The following is a 20,887-nucleotide window of genomic DNA, read 5'->3' as shown; positions in this document are numbered from 1 at the left end:
CCGTTTGTCAGGAATTCAGGGGAAATTAAGACTTTTTTTTATCATTGTAAAACATTTAACTGGGAAATCAGCAAAGACTGTCATTCAAAGCCAACCAATGGTGGTCGGTCAACTTTCATTTAAATATAAATGATCTCAGGTACATATTACTCTGACTTTACGAATGGAGTGTCTAGTGTCTTAAACGCCATATTGGCCATCAATCAGACAACCTCTTACTGTACCAATACAAAATATCTATATTAGGATAAATCTCTACACAGTGCTAACCATAACCACCACCAGTTTAGGCTTAAAAGAAGTCAGTGAACCTATCTAACGTGCATTAATATAAGAGTCTAACGTCCATTTTAAAATGTGGAAACTAAATCAGGCATTTGCAGCCTCCACCTTCACCATTTATGGACATGAGGACACCTGACTTGTGGGCCTAAACTCTAAGAGAAGGACAGTAGATCAATAAGGTAGAAACAAGCGTCAGTGATCAGCTGGTCCTTGGCCTAGTTTTTGTTCATAACAGACACACAAACAGTTCTTCAGCCTTTCACACAGCTGCCTTTACCTTTGTTTAACGGAGTGCCCACCCCTCTGCTGATGGGCTTTTTTCTGTTAGAATCCATCGCTTTTAGGGGAAAAAATTTGTAAAGCCAGAAAGTTTTTATATGTTAAAGGTGAGATAACCCTAACCCACAAGTACAATTTTGAGGTTTACTTAATACAGTACACAAGTTACATACTTAACTTGAGTACTTTCCATTTTATGCCACTCTCTACTTGTACGTCGATACATTTCGGAGAGAAATATTGTGCTTTATACAGCAGTAAAAAATCATTTGATTGGACATGAGGCATTCCACGAGTGCTGATACATCATCGTCGATACGTCTTTTTAACGACAAAACTTCAAAACCGTTATTCCTATTAACAGTCAAATATTATCTTGGAGTGTAACAAACGTTGAACCGCAAAAATGAACATATTTCCACATGTAACATTTGAGTGTGATCAAAAACTCGTCAGCTTTTCTAACAGAGCCAAACGTCAAGCAAGTGCAACAACACAAGACATAGCAAGCCAGCTAATATTGTTAATACTAATACTCTACATGTCTATATTGTTAATACTTTTTCTATATGTCTACTTGTTTGAATTGTAAATTGTTAATACTCTCTATATTTCTAGTTCATACTGCTTGTTTACTATTTATTGTTATCTTGCTATCCACTTACCTGCTGTAATACTTGATCGTTGTAGGACTAATAAATGAGAATCTTATCTTATCTTAATATTAACCTAATTTCTCATCTAACAGCAAGATGTCCAGCTCAGTGGAGCTTTTTATTTTACACAAAACTCTCTTGAAGACGGTCCAAGACTTCTCTTCTTATTTCCCTGCATCAAAGTCGCATGTCTCAACATCTGGCAGCAGCAGCTCATGTTAGTTAGCAGTTAGCCTTACTTTAGCAACAAATATAAAACTTTCTGTCCATCGGGACACTACATAAATCACAGAGAGTCGAGGCAGGACAGCTGAAGGACATCAGAGGAAACAAACAAACAAATATTTTCTCCATGTATGTAAATATGATTCAGTTCCACCAAAATCAGCAACATACAGTCATGGAAAAATTATTAGGCCCTTGTTTTCTTTAATTTCTTGTTCATTTTAATGCCTGGTACAACTAAAGGTACATTTGTTTGGACAAACCATTTTCCATGGTTTTCTTGATAATGATTTTGGTTATTATCGAAAAAAAACATGGAAAATGTCTAGATATCGGCTCTTAAATTAAACTCTTACCAGCTATTTTTGTTGTTATTATATTCGTCCAAACAAATGTACCTTTAGTTGTACCAGGCATTAAAATGAACAAGAAAGCAAGGAGACAACAAGGATGGTCTAATCATTTTTTCCATGACTGTATACACAGTTGCCCATAAAATTGGAATATAGGTAAAAAAAAAAAAAAAAAAAATATATATATATATATATATATATATATATATATATAGTTTTACCTCTTTCCATGAAATGATTGTGACAATGCGATTTACTCTTGACGGATAAAGTTTTCAGTACTGTGCAGAAGTCTTAGGCAGGTGTGGAAAAAATGCCTTGAAGAATTGATGCTGGTTTGAAGGCAAAGGGAGCTCACACCAAATATTGATTTCATTTTGATTTTTCTTCTGTTCACTCATTTTGCATTTTGTTAATTGATTAAAAATAAACTATAATTTCTATTTTTGAAAGCATTTCCTATATTACAGCATTTTTCACACCTGCCTAAAACAGTACAGTACATCTTCTCAGAACTTAACTATGTGTACTATGTATTTATCTGTCTGAAAACACAATTAGTCCAACTTTATGGGCGACCGTGTGCGTAGTATGGTGGTGTGTCAGTGCCGTAAAGCCACTTCTGTAGGTAGTTCATACAAAACTAACATGTTTGTAGGAACTATTTAAGCCACATAGATGGTTAAATAAGCCAATATATCACAATATGTTCTTTTAACTGATTGATTAAGCTTGTAAATCTGTTGGCATGTGAACACAGACAGAACACAAAAAACAACTAAATGGGCTGTTCTGCACATTTACTTCTTGTACTTCTGATACTTTCACTGGATTTTGCTGGCAACAGTGAACACTTGTAATAAACAGTTTGTCCACACTGAACCACGGATACTTTTAGTGCAGGGTCTGAATAGTTCTTCCACCACTGAAAGAATCCACTAATGTGTGTCTTTTCTGCAGTTTCACACTTGGCCCGCGTCCCATTAAGGTGTGTCCGTCACTGCTGAACGTTCTGTTTCAAATTGATCACGGTACATCAATTACAGAACATTTAGTCCAGGTGACATGCCTCGTGATTGTGTGTGTGTGTGTGTGTGTGTGTGTGTGTGTGTGTGTGCAAGCTTGGAACAACATCTAATGAGTACAATGTGGAGCCATAAATGAGTCGATTGAAAGGAAACTAATCAATGTAAGACAAAACACAATGTCTATTTATGACTTACCGGATCGTAACCTGTCTCATTTACAACACACACACACGTGCTCCAACAAGGTGTGCCAATGAAGTCTTACTGGCAACAAAAGCAATAACACACACCGTGAAGCAATCTTTGACAAAGCAGTGGGGAAAAATGCTTGTCACATCCTTGTCATTGTGTTTCAAACTGTCAGTGCAATTTGTCGTTTCGGTAAATGTAAAAATTATTAAGTTAAGTTTTATATTATTTGATAATAATTATTATCGGTGCATGTTGTGCAGTTTAATGTAAAAAAAAATCATTGTTTTGTATATAACAATGTGTCATATTTTCCAGATTTGAGTGTAATCTGTAAAGTAACTTTAACTGTCAGACACATATTATAAAAAAAATGTTGTTTTTAAAGTTAATGTGATATTTTACAGGGTTTTTAAACCCTGTAAACCCTGTTTTTAAATTATTCCAAATATTAACTGTAAAATGGAACTTGAAATCTGTAAATTAATATAATGGGGGGTTACAGATTTTTTTCCGCACAATATTATTAAATTGCTTAATGGTCTTTAATGTTGAATTACAGTTATTTCTATGTAATATATATATATATATATATATATATATATATATATATATGAAAAAAATACATCATATAGCTGAAAGTAGAATGAATGCAACTTTCTCTTTTCTTAAAAAAACAACAAAACATTTAAGTCTGGCAGCAAAAGTTGCCAAACACTTACCGTCATATTAAAGTTTAAAAAAAACTTAAGTTATTCTACATATGTGTGTGTGTGTGTGTGTGTGTGTGTGTGTGTGTGTGTGTGTGTGTACAGATATGTACTGTATATTATACATATTAAAGAAATTACCTGAAAAAGAACTTAAGGTTATTTACTGTTATTTGGCAGTAAAAAATAACATTTTATAAAATTATACATTTTAATAATAAAGGAGCAGAAGTATGCATTTGTATAAAATGGAAATGCTCCAGTAAGTACCTGAAATTTAAACATTAAATTGGAAAAATGGCATTTAAAAGTCAGCATGTGTTGACATATGTGGTGACTCGTCCCAGTGAGGACATGAAAACATGAACTGATGGTGAGAAAAGGAGCAACAACCGCATCAGACACGTGAGGTCCAAAACAAAACCTGCGTCATGCTGAAAATGCACATCATGTAGATCAATAACAAGCTGATTTATAAACAGCGGATGCAATAACTTCCTGTTGATAATAACAGCAGGAAGTGGCCTCTGCTGCTGGGAACAGGTAGGGGGTGAATTAGTTGGGGGGGCTGTCGATCGATCAGAACATATATTTCCTCTTTATGTTATTTTGAAGGTGTGTCCGATCAGCCAATCAGGCTGCAGCATCCACATGCGTCACCAGGGGGGCGGGACTATGCGCCTATAATAAACCCGGCGGCTCCAACTTTTCTCCACAAGACCAGAGAGACGAACTGAAGACTCTAACAGGACTCCAAACCAGAGAAAAAAAAGAAGAAAGAATTTTAAAATAAACTTTTGTTTTTAACCGATATTATTTTAAGTTCTGGGCTCTGACTCGACGTTTTTGCCGCTCTGGAGCTTCATTTTCTGCGCTAAAGAATAATAATTTTTAAAAGTGCACATTTCTTCGCGTTTCTCACCTCGACAGTAACTTATTTTACCTTCCGCGATGTATCCAGAGGGAAACAAAAGGTGAGTTGACTTTTTGTACAAACTGTCCTTTCAGTTTTCCTCCAGTATCCGCATGCTGCAGAACACATGGGCAGGAGAAAATACACCGGGCAGGGGGCCAAAAAAAAAGAAGAAGCGCACATGCGTTTTGCGCAGCATAGTTTAAATTGAATTTATTTATTACTACATGCAATTAAATTATTAACTATTTGTGCACTTTATATGGACTTTATAGCACATTTAGACCAATAGTAGCACCAGTATTCTTTATTAAGGCTGTTCTGTGGCACTACAGGGCAGTTATTTATAGCACAGTGTGCACTTATATATGCTTGAGTGGGTTGTCACATGAAAGGAATTACACAAATTGTCACTTATAGGAATTACAGAAGTCACAGGGGATAGATAGATAGATAGATAGATAGATAGATAGATAGATAGATAGATAGATAGATAGATAAATGTAATTAACATATAAAAAGAATAAAACTAGGACAAATGAGAAAACTCTATAGGAATATACAATTTATGCATAATGAGGATAATCAGAATTATTATAATAAAAATTGTGCAAATGTGCAAATTATTTGACCAACATTATTATTATAAGTGGGGTGAGTGAGTGTAGTCAACTCAAAAAAATGTGTGTGTGCGTGTGTGTGTGTTTTACTGACACTTCTGTGAGTGCAGGAATGTGTGTGTGTGTGTGTGTGTGTCTTCAAGTCATATCCTTATTAGTAGCACTCCTCAGATGCGGCCCAGAAAAAGCAGCTTATCCTGTAATGTGATTATAGCGACCACATGATACCCAGTGAATCAGGAGGTAAAGAGAGGGTTAATGAGGACATTCTGACGCCTGACTCTCTTTTCATGTCTTCCAGCTTCAACTACGACGACTGCAAGGAAACGGCCGACTGGCTGCTGACCCAGACGGACGTGCGGCCCACGGTGGGCATCGTGTGCGGCTCGGGGCTGGGCGGGCTGGCTGACATGTTGAAGGAACAGGTCGCCTTCAACTACAAGGACATCCCCAACTTTCCTCAGAGCACCGGTGAGTTTAACAGCAACAGGCCTCTCAGTTACTGGCTGGTTTTTCCATTTGCTGTTTATATTTACTGACTGGTTTGTGTTGTGTGTTTTTTTTTTTTTTTACTCTGCAGTGCACGGACATGCAGGCCGGCTGGTGTTTGGCACCTTAAAGGGGAGGCCTTGTGTTTGCATGCAGGGCCGCTTCCACTTGTATGAGGGCTACGCCATCCAGAAGGTGTGTGTGTGCTACAACAGGCCATTTAATTCAGTATTAAATATAAATAAATAAATAAATAAATAAATAAATATGTATATGAAATAAAAGCCACAATAAATATACATACATGAGTCAATGTAGTTAAATTAATAGATAAATAGTTATTTTTATTTTATTTACTATTTTAATCATTATTATTATTATTGTTTTTATTATTATTATTATTATTAATAATAATAATAATAATAATAATTTTTATTTCATAATTCCACATCTTTTTCCCCCCAGATGACTTATTTAATTAAATGTATTTATTTCAGGACATTTTTATTATATTTTATTATATATGTATTTATTATATTTTATATTTATTTATTTATTCCTTTATCTATTGCCTTATATAATTATATATCTATTTGTTTTCATTACATTTTATACATACATAAGTCTATGTAGTTGAATTAATATACATTTATTTTATTTTTTTAAAGGACTTCTTTATTATTTTATTTACTACTTTAATCATAATTATGCATTTACATTTATTTATTCTTTCTATTTTTTATTTATATTTTATTTATTTGTTTTATTATTATTATTATTATTATTAGACTTATTTCAGAATTTTAAATGTATTTATTACAGCACATTTTTATTATATTTAAGAACATTTATCTATCTATTTATTTCAGGAAACCTTTATTACATTTTATAAAATTATTATACTTTACTTAACTTTTATCTATAATGCCTTATTCATTAATTTATCCATAGTTTTTTTTCCAACATTTTTTTAATAAACTATTTATATATTTATGAACAAAACTAATTTGTATATTACTATATTTATTTATTATGTTTTATTATTTATTTTAGGATTTATTTCATAGCCATATTGACTCATTTAATTGGCATTTTTATTTATTTACGTATGCATTTATTTATTTAATAGAATGGCATTCCATATATTCAAACACTTACCATGAAGGAGAAAATTGCCGTGACGTGTGTGTCATTTCAAGAATGCTGCTGAAAGATCTGTTATAAACCCTCTGAATAGTTGCATAACATCTACAGTTTATTAATAAACTTTATGTGTGTGTGTTTCCAGATCACGCTGCCCATTCGCATCTTCAAGCTGCTCGGCGTGGAGACGGTGATGCTGACCAACGCGGCCGGAGGCCTCAATCAGGACTTCAAAGTTGGAGACATCATGATCATCAAGGACCACCTCAACATGCCGGGCTTCGCTGGCAACAACCCGCTGTCCGGTCCCAACGATGAGAGGTGAGACGGGTTTCTTTTTTCTTTTTCCTGTTAAACCTCGCTGCACACACCCGGCAGAGTCTCCTCTGGCCCGTGACCTCACCTGATGTTCATACCACTACATGCTACAACTTATTTCACCTATTTAACAAGCTAAAATCTAGTTTTTCCAATGTGCAATATCTGTAAAATGCAAAGTACTCTCAGGAAAACAAACAAACAAAAAACATATATATTAAAAATTATGCCAAATAGCAGAAATGTATGTATAGAATGTGTATAGAATGTAAAGTCATGGAAAAAAATATTAGACCACCCTTTTTCTTCAATTTCTTGTTCATTTTAATGCCTGGTACAACTAAAGGTACATTTGTTTGGACAGATATAATGATAACGACGAAAATAGCTCATAAGAGTTTAATCTAAGAGCTGATATCTAGACATTTTCCATGGTTTTCTTAATAATGATTTTGGGTATTATCAAGAAAATAAAAACCAGGCATTAAAATGAACAATAAACTGAAGAAAACAAGGGTGGTCTAATCATTTTTTCCCATGACTGTATGTATATGTCTCATTTTTTATATTCTTATTCTGTCTTCTATATCTATATCTTATCTTATTCACTCTGCTTCGTCCTCTCGCAGGTTTGGTGTGCGTTTCCCCTGCATGTCTGACGCCTACGACAGAGAGCTGCAGCAGGTGGCCATGGACGTGGGACAGGAGCTCGGCTACGGAGACTTCCTGAGGGAGGGCGTCTACTGCGTGCTGGGTGGTCCATCGTTCGAGACCATCGCTGAGAGCCGCATGCTGCACAAACTGGGCGCTGACGCTGTTGGTGAGTCATTTCTATGCACTTTATTGGGACTATTTGACACATGCATAAAAACATTTTAGAAGCAGTACATGTGCAGCTGTGATATATGAAAAAAACAACCTTTAAAGCAGCATTGAGGTTTTTTTTTAATTTAATTATTATATTAATATTGGTTGATAAACAACATCATAAACCAGTCAAAAGACCATTCTAGTAAATGTAAAATAAATAAAAAAACGAATTAATAAATAAGCATGAAAAAAAAATCCTGATATAAATAATTACATGAATAAAAAATATATAATTCAATATGTTAATATGGTTGAGTAAATAAATGGGTTATTTAAAAAAAAAAGAAGATAATTTTAGTAAATGTAAAATAAATAAAAAAAAAACAAATTAATAAATAAGCATGGGGGAAAAAATCCTGATATAAATAATTACATGAATAAAAATATATAATTAAATATGTTAATATGGTTATGTAAATAAATGGGTTATTTAAAAAAGACCATTCTAGTAAATGTTGAATAAATAAATATGCCTATTAAATAAATAAGCACGGAAAATAAATCCTGATATAAACAAATACTTTAATGAAAAATATGAATTAATTAAAACATGTGTCAATATGTAGAAAGTAAAAAAAAAATAGCTCATTTAAAAAAACATTTATTTATATATTATTAAATTCATATGCTTTATTTCCAAATGCCATATATTTTTATTTATTTATTAATTTTTCCATTTCATATATGAAAGTGTGGATGAAGGAAAGGGTTTGGAAGGAAATAAAAGTCTCCTGAAATAAATTAAATTAAAAAATGAATAAATTCAATTAACTTTTACATTTTTTAGCTATATTGACTAATATATATAAATATATATTCAAAAAGGTATATATATATATATATATGTATAATATTCATTTATTTAAGAATTTATTCCATAACTATATTGTTTTATGTATTTATTTATATTTAAATTTTTATTTATTTTATTTTCAATGAAAATGGACTTCCTTACATGCATATTTCATGCTTTATAACAAGTGAAAATAAGCATTTTATATTCACCTTAAATCCTGGTATCTTTAATATTTATCCTGATGTTTTATTTTTGCTCTCCAGGTATGAGCACAGTCCACGAGGTCATCATCGCGCGTCACTGCGGCATGCGCGTCTTCGCCCTCTCGCTGATCACCAACCAGGCGGTGATGGACTACGACAGCGAGGAGAAGGCCAACCACGAGGAGGTCCTCCAGACGGGGAAGCAGCGAGCGGAGCAGCTGGAGCGGCTGGTTTCCACCATGGTGACCCGGATCGAGCACAACAACAACTACGCCTGAGAAACGCCGAGCTAATCCCAAAGCTAGCTTCAAGCATTTCAGTGTGACTGAAGGAGAGTTCAAGTTGTTTTATATTTAATACTGTTTCCCCAAAGAAAATCTACTTTTGTTATCTAGGTGAGCAGTTGGACTGTTTTTAGGTTTAGGTCAAACGACGATGATGTTGTAGTCCCGCCGAAGAATCTCACCTAGATTTAGATTTGTGTTCACTGCGCCTTATCTCATGTCTTACATTCCTTTATCAAGTGGCTCCAGACGGAAAAAAAAGTGTCTTTTTTAAAAAAATAATTTATTTGTTCTAACTTAAAACATGTGATCGGCTTGTATAAATGTCTGCGATTTAAGTTAACAATGAGCAAAACAAATCTGCTGTAAAGATCTTAATATTATGATTTTCAAATGTGTACATTAGTGGCCTTAAGGTATTTTCTGTGCTTGTTTTTTTCACATGAATGTTGTTACTAAAGGAGTTATTTATTACTATACTACCTTTGTTTGTGTTGTTCTTTGGGGTGCAGAGAGAAGGGGGGTTAAAATAAATATATATATATATATATATATTATTTATTACATAATATATATTAAAATACATTTTCTCATCACAACCATAAAGGTCTCAGACCTGCGTCAGACTTAATGTAAGAATAAGATGATGAAATACACTTATTTAATTTTAAGTTTAAGTTTTTTCTGTCATTCTTGGGTCACATAAGTCACAAAAAATCAATACTTCAAATACATACAATAACATACCAAGAAAATGAATAACAAATATTTTTAAAAAGATTATTTTTTATTAGATTTTAAAAATTCTAATAATAAAAAATAAAGATAATACAAATAAATGGGTAAAATAAATTTCAATAAAATACCAGTCCATACCCAAACCAATTTCACTTTAAAATTGAACTTTATTCATTTTCTAAAGGGAAACTCTTCACTCATATGTCTATTTTTTAATCACAATTTTCAGGTTTCACCAACATTTGAGCATTTGTTTGACCAAAAAAAAATTTTAAACTGCAATTTTTGCATTAAAAGTTACTTTTGATTGGTGCTTTCTTTTCTGATAAATCTATTGGTCACTGAATCGTTGCAGCTCTAGTCTAGAGTTTGAATGAGACTTTGTTAAAGGAATGAAAACAGACGGGTGTTCTTTCTTTCCCATGTTTATTTTCAAAGTGTGTGTTGAAGTTCAACAGAGATTCTACACAGTAAACCAACGCATTGCATGACGAACGGGTCCAAAGGGACCCAGAATGTTACCTTTGTAAACATTATCTAATGTTACATAAGCGTTACGCTGCAAGAACTGAACACATGAATAATGGCGTTGCTGGAGTATCAGATACATTGGAGGGGTTTGGCTGTCACTTTTTGAATTAAATGTTTCAAATTCAGTTCTTCCATTTACAAAAACATTAAAAAAATGGCAGAACAAATTACTTTGGCAGTTAAAACACTTTAAGAAAATAATAACACTTTCCGTGTAGATCCTCCATATTTTAACACTTCCAAGTCTTTTTTTTCACCCCTAAAAGTGTGTAAAAATGTCATTTTGGAATATAACTCTTCAAATAAAACATTTGCTCCCATGGTTGAACAGAAATTAGGCAGGCAGACATTATATCACATTGCACACTGCATGCACACAACAAATCCATCCATCTTGCATAATAGTTCACCTTCACCTTAAGTATCGACGTGTTCTTGGCAAGGCATCCCTTTTTAAAAACCACCATGACATCCAGTTCTAGCGACGATTATAAAAGTTTTTCCCATATCAGTAAAAAGTGCCATGCAGAATTATAAGTATGTAAAGCTAAACAGAAACAACACATTCTTTATGATACAACACACCACCATTGTCTCCGCACTGCAGGGCCCGGTAAAGCTACATGAGTGGACTCTTGATGCTGAGGTGAAAGCAAAGTTTGGCACAAGATGTGAACAAAAAATAGTGCCAACGGCGCTACAAAGGCAGAGTAGAGATACATGTTCCGCTCATTCATACGTGCTGAATGTGAAGAATTTAAAGAGCAGGCTGAAGAAGAAGCTGGCACACTCAGCAGCTCTCCACATCTGGCACAGGAGATTGTGATAACTGACAGCAGGTTTTAAAAAATAATCTCTGAAAGGAGCTGATTGTCCTCAGTTAGATTGTTGGACCCAGCACAGGATTCTCTTCATTTATCAGAGAATTCATTTGATAAAAAATCTGTGTAAAAGTATTATTGTCCCCTTTCAGATGAATGCAGCGATGCAGAACTACCCCTGCTCATTATGTGGAACACATTAATGATCATTTTCACCATTAAACACTAAACCACTAAAAAATTCCCACTTAACCTCTTTACAAGAGGTGAAACACCACGGAGCAAAAATAATCATATTGGTTTGGTTTTCAGCAGCACAGAGGCCAAAAACTATTATTCAAAGTGCTGGTTCGCTTCTTGGCAACTTGCTTTTTACATTTCTTTAATTAATTCACCCAATCGCTGGCCTAGTTACCAAGTTCAGAAAGGGTTAGCTAAATCCTGCTAAAAAATCTTCAGAATTATTTCACTTGTCAGTTTTATTTAACACATTTTATGTTTATTAAAGCAACATTATGCACAAATTTTACCTTTAAATAACAGCTTCGAGATCATTTTCATTCTAAACTGACTTTTGTGAGCGTTTTCGGTCAACAAAGTAATAAAAAGCTGCAGGACAGGACTAGTTACTGATATTATCTGACTTGCTATGTCTTGTGTTGCGGCACTTGCTTTGGTGTTAGTGAAATTGCCATTATGCAACACTTTCACCTTAAAATACAAGCTTCAAGATGCTTAACTGACTTGTACTGACAACTATGTCACTTGTTTTGAGCAAACTGGATAATATTTTATGAAAGAAATGTTTTCTGGTTTTCCCCTCTGATGTCCTTGGGCTGCTCCGCCTCGACTCGTAGTTTTCTGATAGAGAGAAGTCTTTACTTGTTGGTTAAATAAAAGCTGCCGTCAGCTAGCTCAGTTAGCAGTGCTGCAGGACTGCTAGGAGCACCAGGGGAGTGGTTGGTGTTTACACCACTAGCACAGGAGCTTTGGACCATCGAGAGGAGGAGCTGTTCAGGCCCAGGGTTGGAGGGGAATGTTGGCAGTGAGCGTCACTGAGACAGGGTTTAGCAGCCTCTACGGAAATCATGGCAAAGAAGCCAAATAGGACATTGATGGAGGGAACAAGGAATGAAAAGGAGGCAGGCTGCCAGACAGGAGTAGATCTCAGTGGCTCACACAGGTAGAGCGTGTGCCATTAAGGCTGAGTCCTTGCTGCGGTGGACCCGGGTTCGAATCCGGCCTGAGGACCTTTTGCCACATGACTTCCCCTCTGTCTCCCCCTTTCTATCTGTCACTATCTAATAAAGCAGTAAAATGCCCAAAAATAATCTTTAAAAAAAAAGTCCCATAATAAAGGCTGCAGGACCTGAAGCCGAACTGGTCTCCTTGGTGTAAGGCTAGTTAGCTGGCTTGCTAGGTCTTGTGTTGTGTGGCTGTGTTTGTGAGGTTGTCAATCATTTCTTTTGATTGTAAGTAATAATCCTGTACTGCTGTTCATATTTAGGACAGTGGTGAAGAAGTGAATTCCTCTTTTTGGAGGCAAAAGATGCTTGCATAATGTTGCTTACATGTTGTGTTTATTTGTCAATTTATAAATGTATTTGACTAATTGATTCATCTGCTTTCTCTCTTAGAAGTGGATACAAACTCTTTGACCAAGGACGACAGCTAGAATAAGAAAATATACAACTACTTTTTTTCCCCAACCAGGCAAGCTATATAGCACCACAAAAATGTGGGACTTTTTGTCTCCACCCATTGAAATTCAACCAATATGTTTATTTCTGCCATCATAGTAGCTCTGCTTAAAAAAAAAATAGCTTGTGCTACCGCAGAGTTGACCGCCAGGCTACAAGAAGTGAGCTTCCTTCTGTTGGCAAATCAGGTGACAACTAAAGTATTGGCACATGTTTCCAATGTAGGCACTGTAAAGATGAATTTACAGTCTTTTAGCATCAGAGGGCCTCAGCAGCGAGAGGAAGAACTGGTGGAGAATAAAAGGCACGTCTGAAACAACACATACTGGGTCTGGAGCTGCAGCAGGATGCAGTGCAACATTTACAGAAGAGTCCGCTCATCTCTAGGCAAACATGGTCAGGGTAATCCACTGTAAAACACAGACAGCATGTGAATTAGTGGGGGCATGTTATGAATAAGTCACAGGTAGTTAATATGAGTAAATATCCAACACAAGCATGAGTGTGTGGCCATACCTGATTGAAGTTGAGGGACATGTATCCATCTTTATCTGTGTCAATGGTGTGGAAGGTTTCTGTTGAGACAGAATTACATTGACGTTTTTTTAACCCTCTGAACACATACACACAATCTGCTGGTTTGAAAGGCAGAAACTGTAAAAATATCATCAGAATTATATATATATATATATATATATATATATGTGTGTGTGTGTGTGTGTGTGTGTGTGTGTGTGTTAATATCAGACAGCCCTTGAACGATCATGCTTGACGAACACAAAGTATAAGTGACATTTCATTGAAATCATCTGTAAAAACATTCAATTTCGTGCTCTTCGGCTCAATTAGGTAGCCTAAATTACTTGACTGAGACTAACAATTCCTCACTGTCCGCTTTTAAAAGGAATCTTAAAACCCATTTTTATTCACTGGCTTTTAACTCAACATGAGCCCTTGTTCTGTTTTATTTGTTTTTATTTGTTCTTTATGGTTTTTTAAAATTAAGATTAATTTTAAAATTAAGACTAATTTTAAAATTGAGATTCATTTAAAAACCCACTTTTATTTATTGGTTTTTACCCAGCATGAGACTCGCTTTGTTTTAGTTGTTTTTGCTTGTTTTGTTTTTATTGTTGGTCTGTCCTGCCATGTACAGCACTTTGTATCAGCTAACGCTGTCTTAAAGGGCTCTATAAATAAAGTTGATTTGATTTGATTTGATTAACAATAACGTAACAAAAATTCAGGGAAACTCTGCCGACGTTACACAGAGCAGAGGGGAGAGGACAGGACAGGTGCAGGGCTGTTGAAGTTAACGCGATAACACGTTAAGCAGAAACAACCCTCCATGAGCAGGAATCAATGAAGATTGTCTTTTGACCAAAGTTATCTGCATTTACTGTCAGTGTGAATAAGTTACCAGAGTACAGCCCAGCCTCAGATACAACAGAGAGACTCCTCCCCCTCGCCCCTTGCATCACACTCCTCATGGTACATGCGCACTTTATTTAGTGTTTGTTTAAATGTATTTTTCGTACCGCCCTGTTTTGATCCCACTTTGTAGGAGAGAATGGTTTTGTGAGTCTTTCCCCATGTGAGGTTAGACACAGTTACACTGTGTGAGATTATTCACTTTAAGCGTGAAGCATCCAGGGAATGATCTGATTAACTGACCGAGGTACTTGTTGTACAATGTGTCTGTTGTTGTGATGCATGAGGTCAATCATTTTGTGTTGAGCTGTTTAAAAGAGTTTAGTTAACCTCGACTTAAGTGGGACACTACATGGTATCAGTATTACTGAGTCATGTTACATTTATCTGTTGCTTCTTGTTGTTGTTTTCTGACATGTTTTGCTTTCAGCATGCAGTACCTTTGAGGATACCCTGGACAGTAATTGTCATTATTTTGGATTGTTGCAGTAATAATAATAAACATGCATTTACATAAAGCAGCATATGTGTCCACTTCCATGTTGATAAGTATTACAGACTATGAAAATGATCCCGTTAAGATACATTTAGAACAGATAAAAAAATGTGCGATTAATTTGCCATTAATCATGAGTTAACTATGGACAATCATGTGATTAATCGCAATTAATTATTTTAATCGATTGACAGCCCTGATATAAATAGATAGATATTAGTATAGATAGATAACTTGTATCTTGATACATAACTTATGTTTTGTATAAATAATTAGAGGCATCGTAACTGTGTTTAATTGCACAAAAGATGTTTTTGAGTTCTCTATACGTCAAGCCACCGTGCTACTTCCAAAGAGATACAGGATAAAATGAATTAATTACAAGTTGCCTTTTTTAACAAAACACCTGAGAAATAGGTAAACTATTCCTTTAAAGTAATGGGACTTACTGAACATGGTCTCCAGCCGGACCAGACAGGTGACAAAGTTGTCAAAGTCGAGAGACATGTCGGCCTCGGTGTAGCGCAGGATGATCAGCTGGAACAGCTGGTTGGTCAGCTTGAAACCTGAAAGGAGAAGATTAAAATCAGACCACAAGTTTTACAAACAAATGAACTTTAATCCACAAGGTTAAGCCTAGAGGTTTGTCATTTTATACAGGTGTGCTTGACAAGATGTAGAAGGTATATGGTGGTTTGCACCGTTCTGGCATAAACCACGTCCTAGTTATTACTAAAAAATGACTTAGACAACACCAAAAAAAATTGAGTCATGTTGGAAGTGATGTAGTTTTAGTGTTTTAACTACTTGCTGAAAATGTTTTTTCACAAACTATATGTATAAAACTATGTTAACTTTCAAATAAAGTCTCATATAGGCATTTTGGCATTCTGTTTTAAGCCTTTATATTTGGGTAGGGTGGATGCTAAAAGGTTAAATGAGTAAAAAATGCTTCTGACTGTTAAAAACTGTGTTTTTCTTTCCTTTTTCTTGTGATTGAAATGAAAGAGGAACAGTACCTGCAGATTCAAGAGCCATCCTCATCTCATAGGAGCTCATTGTGCCCGACTTGTCCAAGTCAAACTGCCTGAATATGGTCTGGAACGGTGACAAGAACAAAGGAAAAAAACAGAAAAAGAAAATTAATAATGGGGAAAAAAACTATTTAGACAATAAAATGAACCAGACCGGTCTACTGGCCGCTTGTCAAAGTAAACAACAGGCTGACGCAAGTATGAAGCAGGATCAATATTATTTGGCCTGATTTCCCTGCCTGACCTGTCAGTGTTCAATCTCACCAGGTATCGTTTAATCTTTTCCCAGAGTACATGGAACTCTGTCAGGCCCAGTTTTCCACTGCCGTCCGTCTGAGCAGACGAGTTAAGGTACATCAGTGACTTTGGTCTGTTCGACAACAGAATAAAGGTGATCCTTTTCAGCCAACTTTAACACTATGTATGTATCCTTTAAAATATCACCAAAAATTCAGTTTATCTTAGAAACACGGTATAAAAACAGGCATTATTGTCAAAATTTAAGATTTTTTTTATTGTTTCCATCTCTAGCTATTATTGTGGTGATTGCATAGAGGTACAGGATGTATGTATTTTTAAAATATATATAATATATTGCAGTGAAATAGTGAATGAAATGTCAAAAGAGCAAAAGACGCACTAAAATGGCTTGAGGCTCAGAGGGTCAGACAAAAGAAAAGCTCAACTGGTATTTCAATGGCATTTCAAGGATACGTCCATAAGGTTGATCATACTGCGACAAGATTCCTGGCTGAATCCGTCTGTCTTCAGGTCTTTATCTGTTGGCATGAGAAAGCAAGACAAAAAGAGTTTAGAAGAAGAAGAAGAACATATTTACATACTTGTTCCATAATATTACGGGGAAACTTAACGCCATTGTGTTTACAGCTGTTACTAACGTTTACTGATGATCCTGTTTAATATGGTTTGCAGCTCTGTGATGCTGATCTCCATGTCCTGTTGGCACAAACAAGGACAGTCCAATCATTTTGTGTACCATGAAATGTTTCTCCAAGTGACTAAATGAATGCCTCAAACACATCCCACTTCCTCACCAGTAGGCTACTTAAACACACCTGATTCATTGCTTTCCCCTCTGACTCTGCTCTCACAATTCAATCCCAACTTTCCTCTTCACACCATTCATCCATCCCCCTCGACCCCTTCATCCATCCCCCTTAATCCCTTCATCCATCCCCCTTAATCCCTTGATCCATCTCCCTTCATCCCTTCATCCATCCCCCTTCATCCCTTCATCCATCCCCCTTAATCCCTTGATCCATCTCCCTTCATCCCTTCATCCATCCCCCTTCATCCCTTCATCCATCCCCCTTAATCCCTTCATCCATCTCCCTTCATCCCTTCATCCATCCCCCTTAATCCCTTCATCCATCTCCCTTCATCCCTTCATCCATCCCCCTTAATCCATTCATCCATCCCCCTTAATCCCTTCATCCATCCCCCTTAATCCCTTCATCCATCCCCCTTAATCCCTTCATCCATCTCCCTTCATCCCTTCATCCATCCCCCTTAATCCCTTCATCCATCCCCCTTAATCCCTTCATCCATCTCCCTTCATCCCTTCATCCATCCCCCTTAATCCCTTGATCCATCTCCCTTCATCCCTTCATCCATCCCCCTTCATCCCTTCATCCATCCCCCTTAATCCCTTGATCCATCTCCCTTCATCCCTTCATCCATCCCCCTTCATCCCTTCATCCATCCCCCTTAATCCCTTCATCCATCTCCCTTCATCCCTTCATCCATCCCCCTTAATCCCTTCATCCATCTCCCTTCATCCCTTCATCCATCCCCCTTCATCCATTCATCCATCCCCCTTAATCCCTTCATCCATCCCCCTTAATCCCTTCATCCATCTCCCTTCATCCATCCCCCTTAATCCCTTCATCCATCTCCCTTCATCCCTTCATCCATCCCCCTTAATCCCTTCATCCATCCCCCTTAATCCCTTCATCCATCTCCCTTCATCCCTTCATCCATCCCCCTTAATCCATTCATCCATCCCCCTTCATCCCTTCATCCATCCCCCTTAATCAATTCATCCATCCCCCTTCATCCCTTCATCCATCCCCCTTAATCCATTCATCCATCCCCCTTAATCCCTTCATCCATCTCCCTTCATCCCTTCATCCATCCCCCTCAATCCTTTCATCCATCCCCCTCCATCCAGCTCCTCGACCTCTTTATCCATCCCCCTTACCCATTTCATTCATCTACCTTGACCCCTTCATCCATCCCCTTCACCCATTCACCCATCTCCCTGATCCCATTCACCCATCCCCCTCGACCTCTTCATCCACCCCACTCGACCTCTTCATCCATCTCTCTCGACCTCTTCATCCATCCCCCTTGATGCCCCCCTCCTACATCTCCATATGCATAAACTTTTCTGAACTTTATATTGGCGTGGTCTTTGTTAGCAACTCCACTTTGTGTCAGCCGTGCTTACCGGCCCCGCCAGCTGTCTGAAGAGGTTCTTGAAGCTGGCGTCGATCTGACTCTCGTCCAGCTCAGTCTGAAACACAAACATTTGAATTTTGTTGAGTTTTTCTCACACCCCATAGTCATGTGTTGTAGTTCAGTTGTTTTATCCTCTCACCTCTGTTGGAAGCTCAGCTGTAACATCATCATCAAGCTCCCTGACATGGAGAGAATAAACATTTAAAGTTACATATAGTATATTACGTTTTAAAACATTTTATCCCTTGATTAAACAGAGTATTTATGGAAAATAATATTGTAAATGTACAGAATATATAGAGAAAACATCATAAACACCACAAAACATCACATCACCACTCACTCTGAGTCGGCGGGCTTCTCAGAGAAAACTCTGAGGCAGAAGTCGGCCTCTTTGTTCGGATCAAACGTGGAAGGGACGATGATGTATTCCCCGGCCGGCAGCCGCAACCGTGAGCTGACCTCCCTCAGGTTGATGAAGAGCTCTGAGCGGGCGGAGGAGGCGTGGGTGAGGAAAAAGTCTCGCTTCAGGTGAACGCCTGACCTCCCCTTCATCTGAAGGAGGAGAGTTAGCCCAAGTTAGGTACTTCTTTCCCTCATTTTTTGTATTTTACAAAGTGTGGGTAGCATCTGATGAGTATTGGGTTGTTCATGAATTGCAACAACAACAAAAAGTCAAACTCATACCTCCTTTGGAACCTGTAACAAAGAGAGAGAGAGAGATAAGATTATTACTTTGATGGATGTGATCAGGAAGAAGACAGCAAACAAAATAGAAAGTAGGGATTTGTTGGCTGTGAGAAATAAAAGAATCCTGAAATGTCACATTATTAAAAAAATAAACTAGGTGAGATAAGAGTAGCCCTTTTCCACTGCAGGAATCTATATTAAAATAATGTAGCATGAGACAGGTGCTGCTTTTCTCTGCTCATTTTGGGGAAAAGTAATTGGATTTAAGTTTCACCCAAACATAAATCTCTTTAAAATCTCTTTAAAATCTCTGATTCTTGCTGAAAAGAAGGTGATCACAAAGTTGAAATGTGACCCCCCCCCCCCCCCCCCCAAGATCTGTAAATTAATTTCACTTTTAATGCCAGTTTGTAGAAAAATATATAATACATATAGTAATTATGATATATTTTTTAATTAAATTGAGTTAAATTAAATTTTGTTTTTTATGTACATATGCATATGTATTTTATCTTAGATGTACTTTATCTTTATTTACCAATTTTACTATTAATGCCGGTCTGTAGGGGTTTTTGTTCAGTGTCCTTGTGATAGAAAAATAAATAAATACAAAGAAAAAGGGGGGAAAAAGGCCCAAATTCAAGCTTTCTTGGGTTGTAGCACACAGCAAAAACCCAAAGAAGCAAAGCCTCACAAGGTTGTTAAATATCAAAGGGGCAGTTTGTGAGATTAAATCCTTTAAACACAAACAAGACCTCAGTGTTCCTGCAGTGGAATAGGCTTTAACTTTATTTTAAGTTTCCTCCAACGTCACCAACTAACCTCATAGACAGCAAACCCGATGGTCTCCATGTCTTTGCCCTCCCGCCGTTTGCTCCTGCGGTCTTTCTGCATGAGACCGACCAGGAAGCTGCAGTCTGATTGGCCGGGAGTGTCCGGGTGTTGCAGCGCAATCTTGAACTGAGGGTTGAGCCAAAAGGTTGCTGGATAGAAGAGTTGAAAAGGTCAGATTTAATCATTAAAATTGTGCTTTCATCAGCAGTATTGAAAAGGAGAAGAAGTGTCGAAAACCAATTCCAAGCATTTCTTCAGTCATAATGGGGCATTTTCCAAAATGCATTTTAAAGCCGACCATTGTTTAGTTACTTAGTGTTTAAATGGGAGTCACTGGTTCACATTCCTTTAGTAAATTCATCCAAATCTTCCCTCTACACCTCCTTGCTTTCTTTAACAAAATTTTTACTCCCCTCCGAAATAAAAGACATATTCAGTGTCTCTGGAACAGAACAGAACTGTCACGTTCCTCAATCTGTCCTCGTGCTTTTATTTTGTGTTTCCTGTTTTATTTTTTTAATCAAATCTCATCTTGTTCTTCACTCCTTGCTCCCAAATCACACGGGAACCTGTTTTAAGACGAAATATACGCTCAGATCTGCGCTCGCTTCTGCGCTCGTTTGATAAATGAGGGCCAGTGTGAACAGCTAGGAAACAGAAATAGTGTTTGAGGGCCTGTTTACTCGACAAAGCTCTTAGGGTGAAAACAAAAAAATATTTTATCAGGTGTGCCTTTCTTTTAAACGACAATGCCTTTTTTGGGGCTTAAA

General features: G+C 36.6%; 2 protein-coding genes across 3 annotated transcripts in view; one reads left to right on the top strand and one right to left on the bottom strand.

Moving 5' to 3' along the window:
* The first annotated feature begins 4,450 nt into the window (after nt 1–4,450).
* Nucleotides 4,451–9,840, top strand: pnp5a (purine nucleoside phosphorylase 5a). Of its 2 annotated transcripts, XM_059354900.1 has the most exons (6): nt 4,451–4,699; nt 5,560–5,729; nt 5,839–5,942; nt 7,036–7,211; nt 7,838–8,028; nt 9,138–9,840. In XM_059354900.1, exons 1-6 carry the CDS (start codon nt 4,677–4,679, stop codon nt 9,353–9,355), a joined length of 882 nt encoding a protein of 293 aa, XP_059210883.1. In that variant the 5' UTR covers nt 4,451–4,676; the 3' UTR covers nt 9,356–9,840. The 2 variants fall into 2 exon arrangements, with proteins under 2 accessions (XP_059210883.1, XP_059210882.1); XM_059354899.1 differs by lacking the exon at nt 4,451–4,699 and having other exon boundaries at nt 5,371–5,729.
* Nucleotides 9,841–10,508: 668 nt separating this feature from the next.
* The window catches only part of capn1 (calpain 1), a 51,480-nt gene continuing 41,101 nt past the window's right edge, over nt 10,509–20,887 (bottom strand). Inside the window, exons 11-22 of the mRNA XM_059354325.1 lie at nt 20,106–20,266; nt 19,281–19,292; nt 18,937–19,148; nt 18,733–18,772; nt 18,583–18,648; nt 17,012–17,069; nt 16,827–16,891; nt 16,377–16,445; nt 16,098–16,176; nt 15,528–15,644; nt 13,668–13,726; nt 10,509–13,561 (exon numbers count right to left, since the gene is read on the bottom strand). Of these exons, the coding sequence (XP_059210308.1) occupies nt 13,535–13,561; nt 13,668–13,726; nt 15,528–15,644; nt 16,098–16,176; nt 16,377–16,445; nt 16,827–16,891; nt 17,012–17,069; nt 18,583–18,648; nt 18,733–18,772; nt 18,937–19,148; nt 19,281–19,292; nt 20,106–20,266 (965 nt within the window). The 3' untranslated portion in view covers nt 10,509–13,534. The remainder of the gene's footprint in view (nt 13,562–13,667; nt 13,727–15,527; nt 15,645–16,097; nt 16,177–16,376; nt 16,446–16,826; nt 16,892–17,011; nt 17,070–18,582; nt 18,649–18,732; nt 18,773–18,936; nt 19,149–19,280; nt 19,293–20,105; nt 20,267–20,887) is intronic.

The sequence above is a fragment of the Centropristis striata genome, chromosome 17, assembly GCF_030273125.1.
Source record: "Centropristis striata isolate RG_2023a ecotype Rhode Island chromosome 17, C.striata_1.0, whole genome shotgun sequence".
In the NCBI taxonomy this organism is placed as follows: Eukaryota; Metazoa; Chordata; class Actinopteri; order Perciformes; family Serranidae; genus Centropristis; species Centropristis striata.
This window is presented reverse-complemented; position numbering and strand designations above follow the sequence as displayed.

Excerpts from the sequence above, each read along its gene's own strand:
- pnp5a (XM_059354899.1), top strand. The coding sequence starts at position 5,480 with ATGATACCCAGTGAATCAGGAGGTAAAGAGAGGGTTAATGAGGACATT. Across the intron at positions 5,730-5,838 it reads CAACTTTCCTCAGAGCACCG|TGCACGGACATGCAGGCCGG; the intron begins GTGAGTTTAACA and ends TTTACTCTGCAG. Across the intron at positions 7,212-7,837 it reads TCCGGTCCCAACGATGAGAG|GTTTGGTGTGCGTTTCCCCT; the intron begins GTGAGACGGGTT and ends GTCCTCTCGCAG.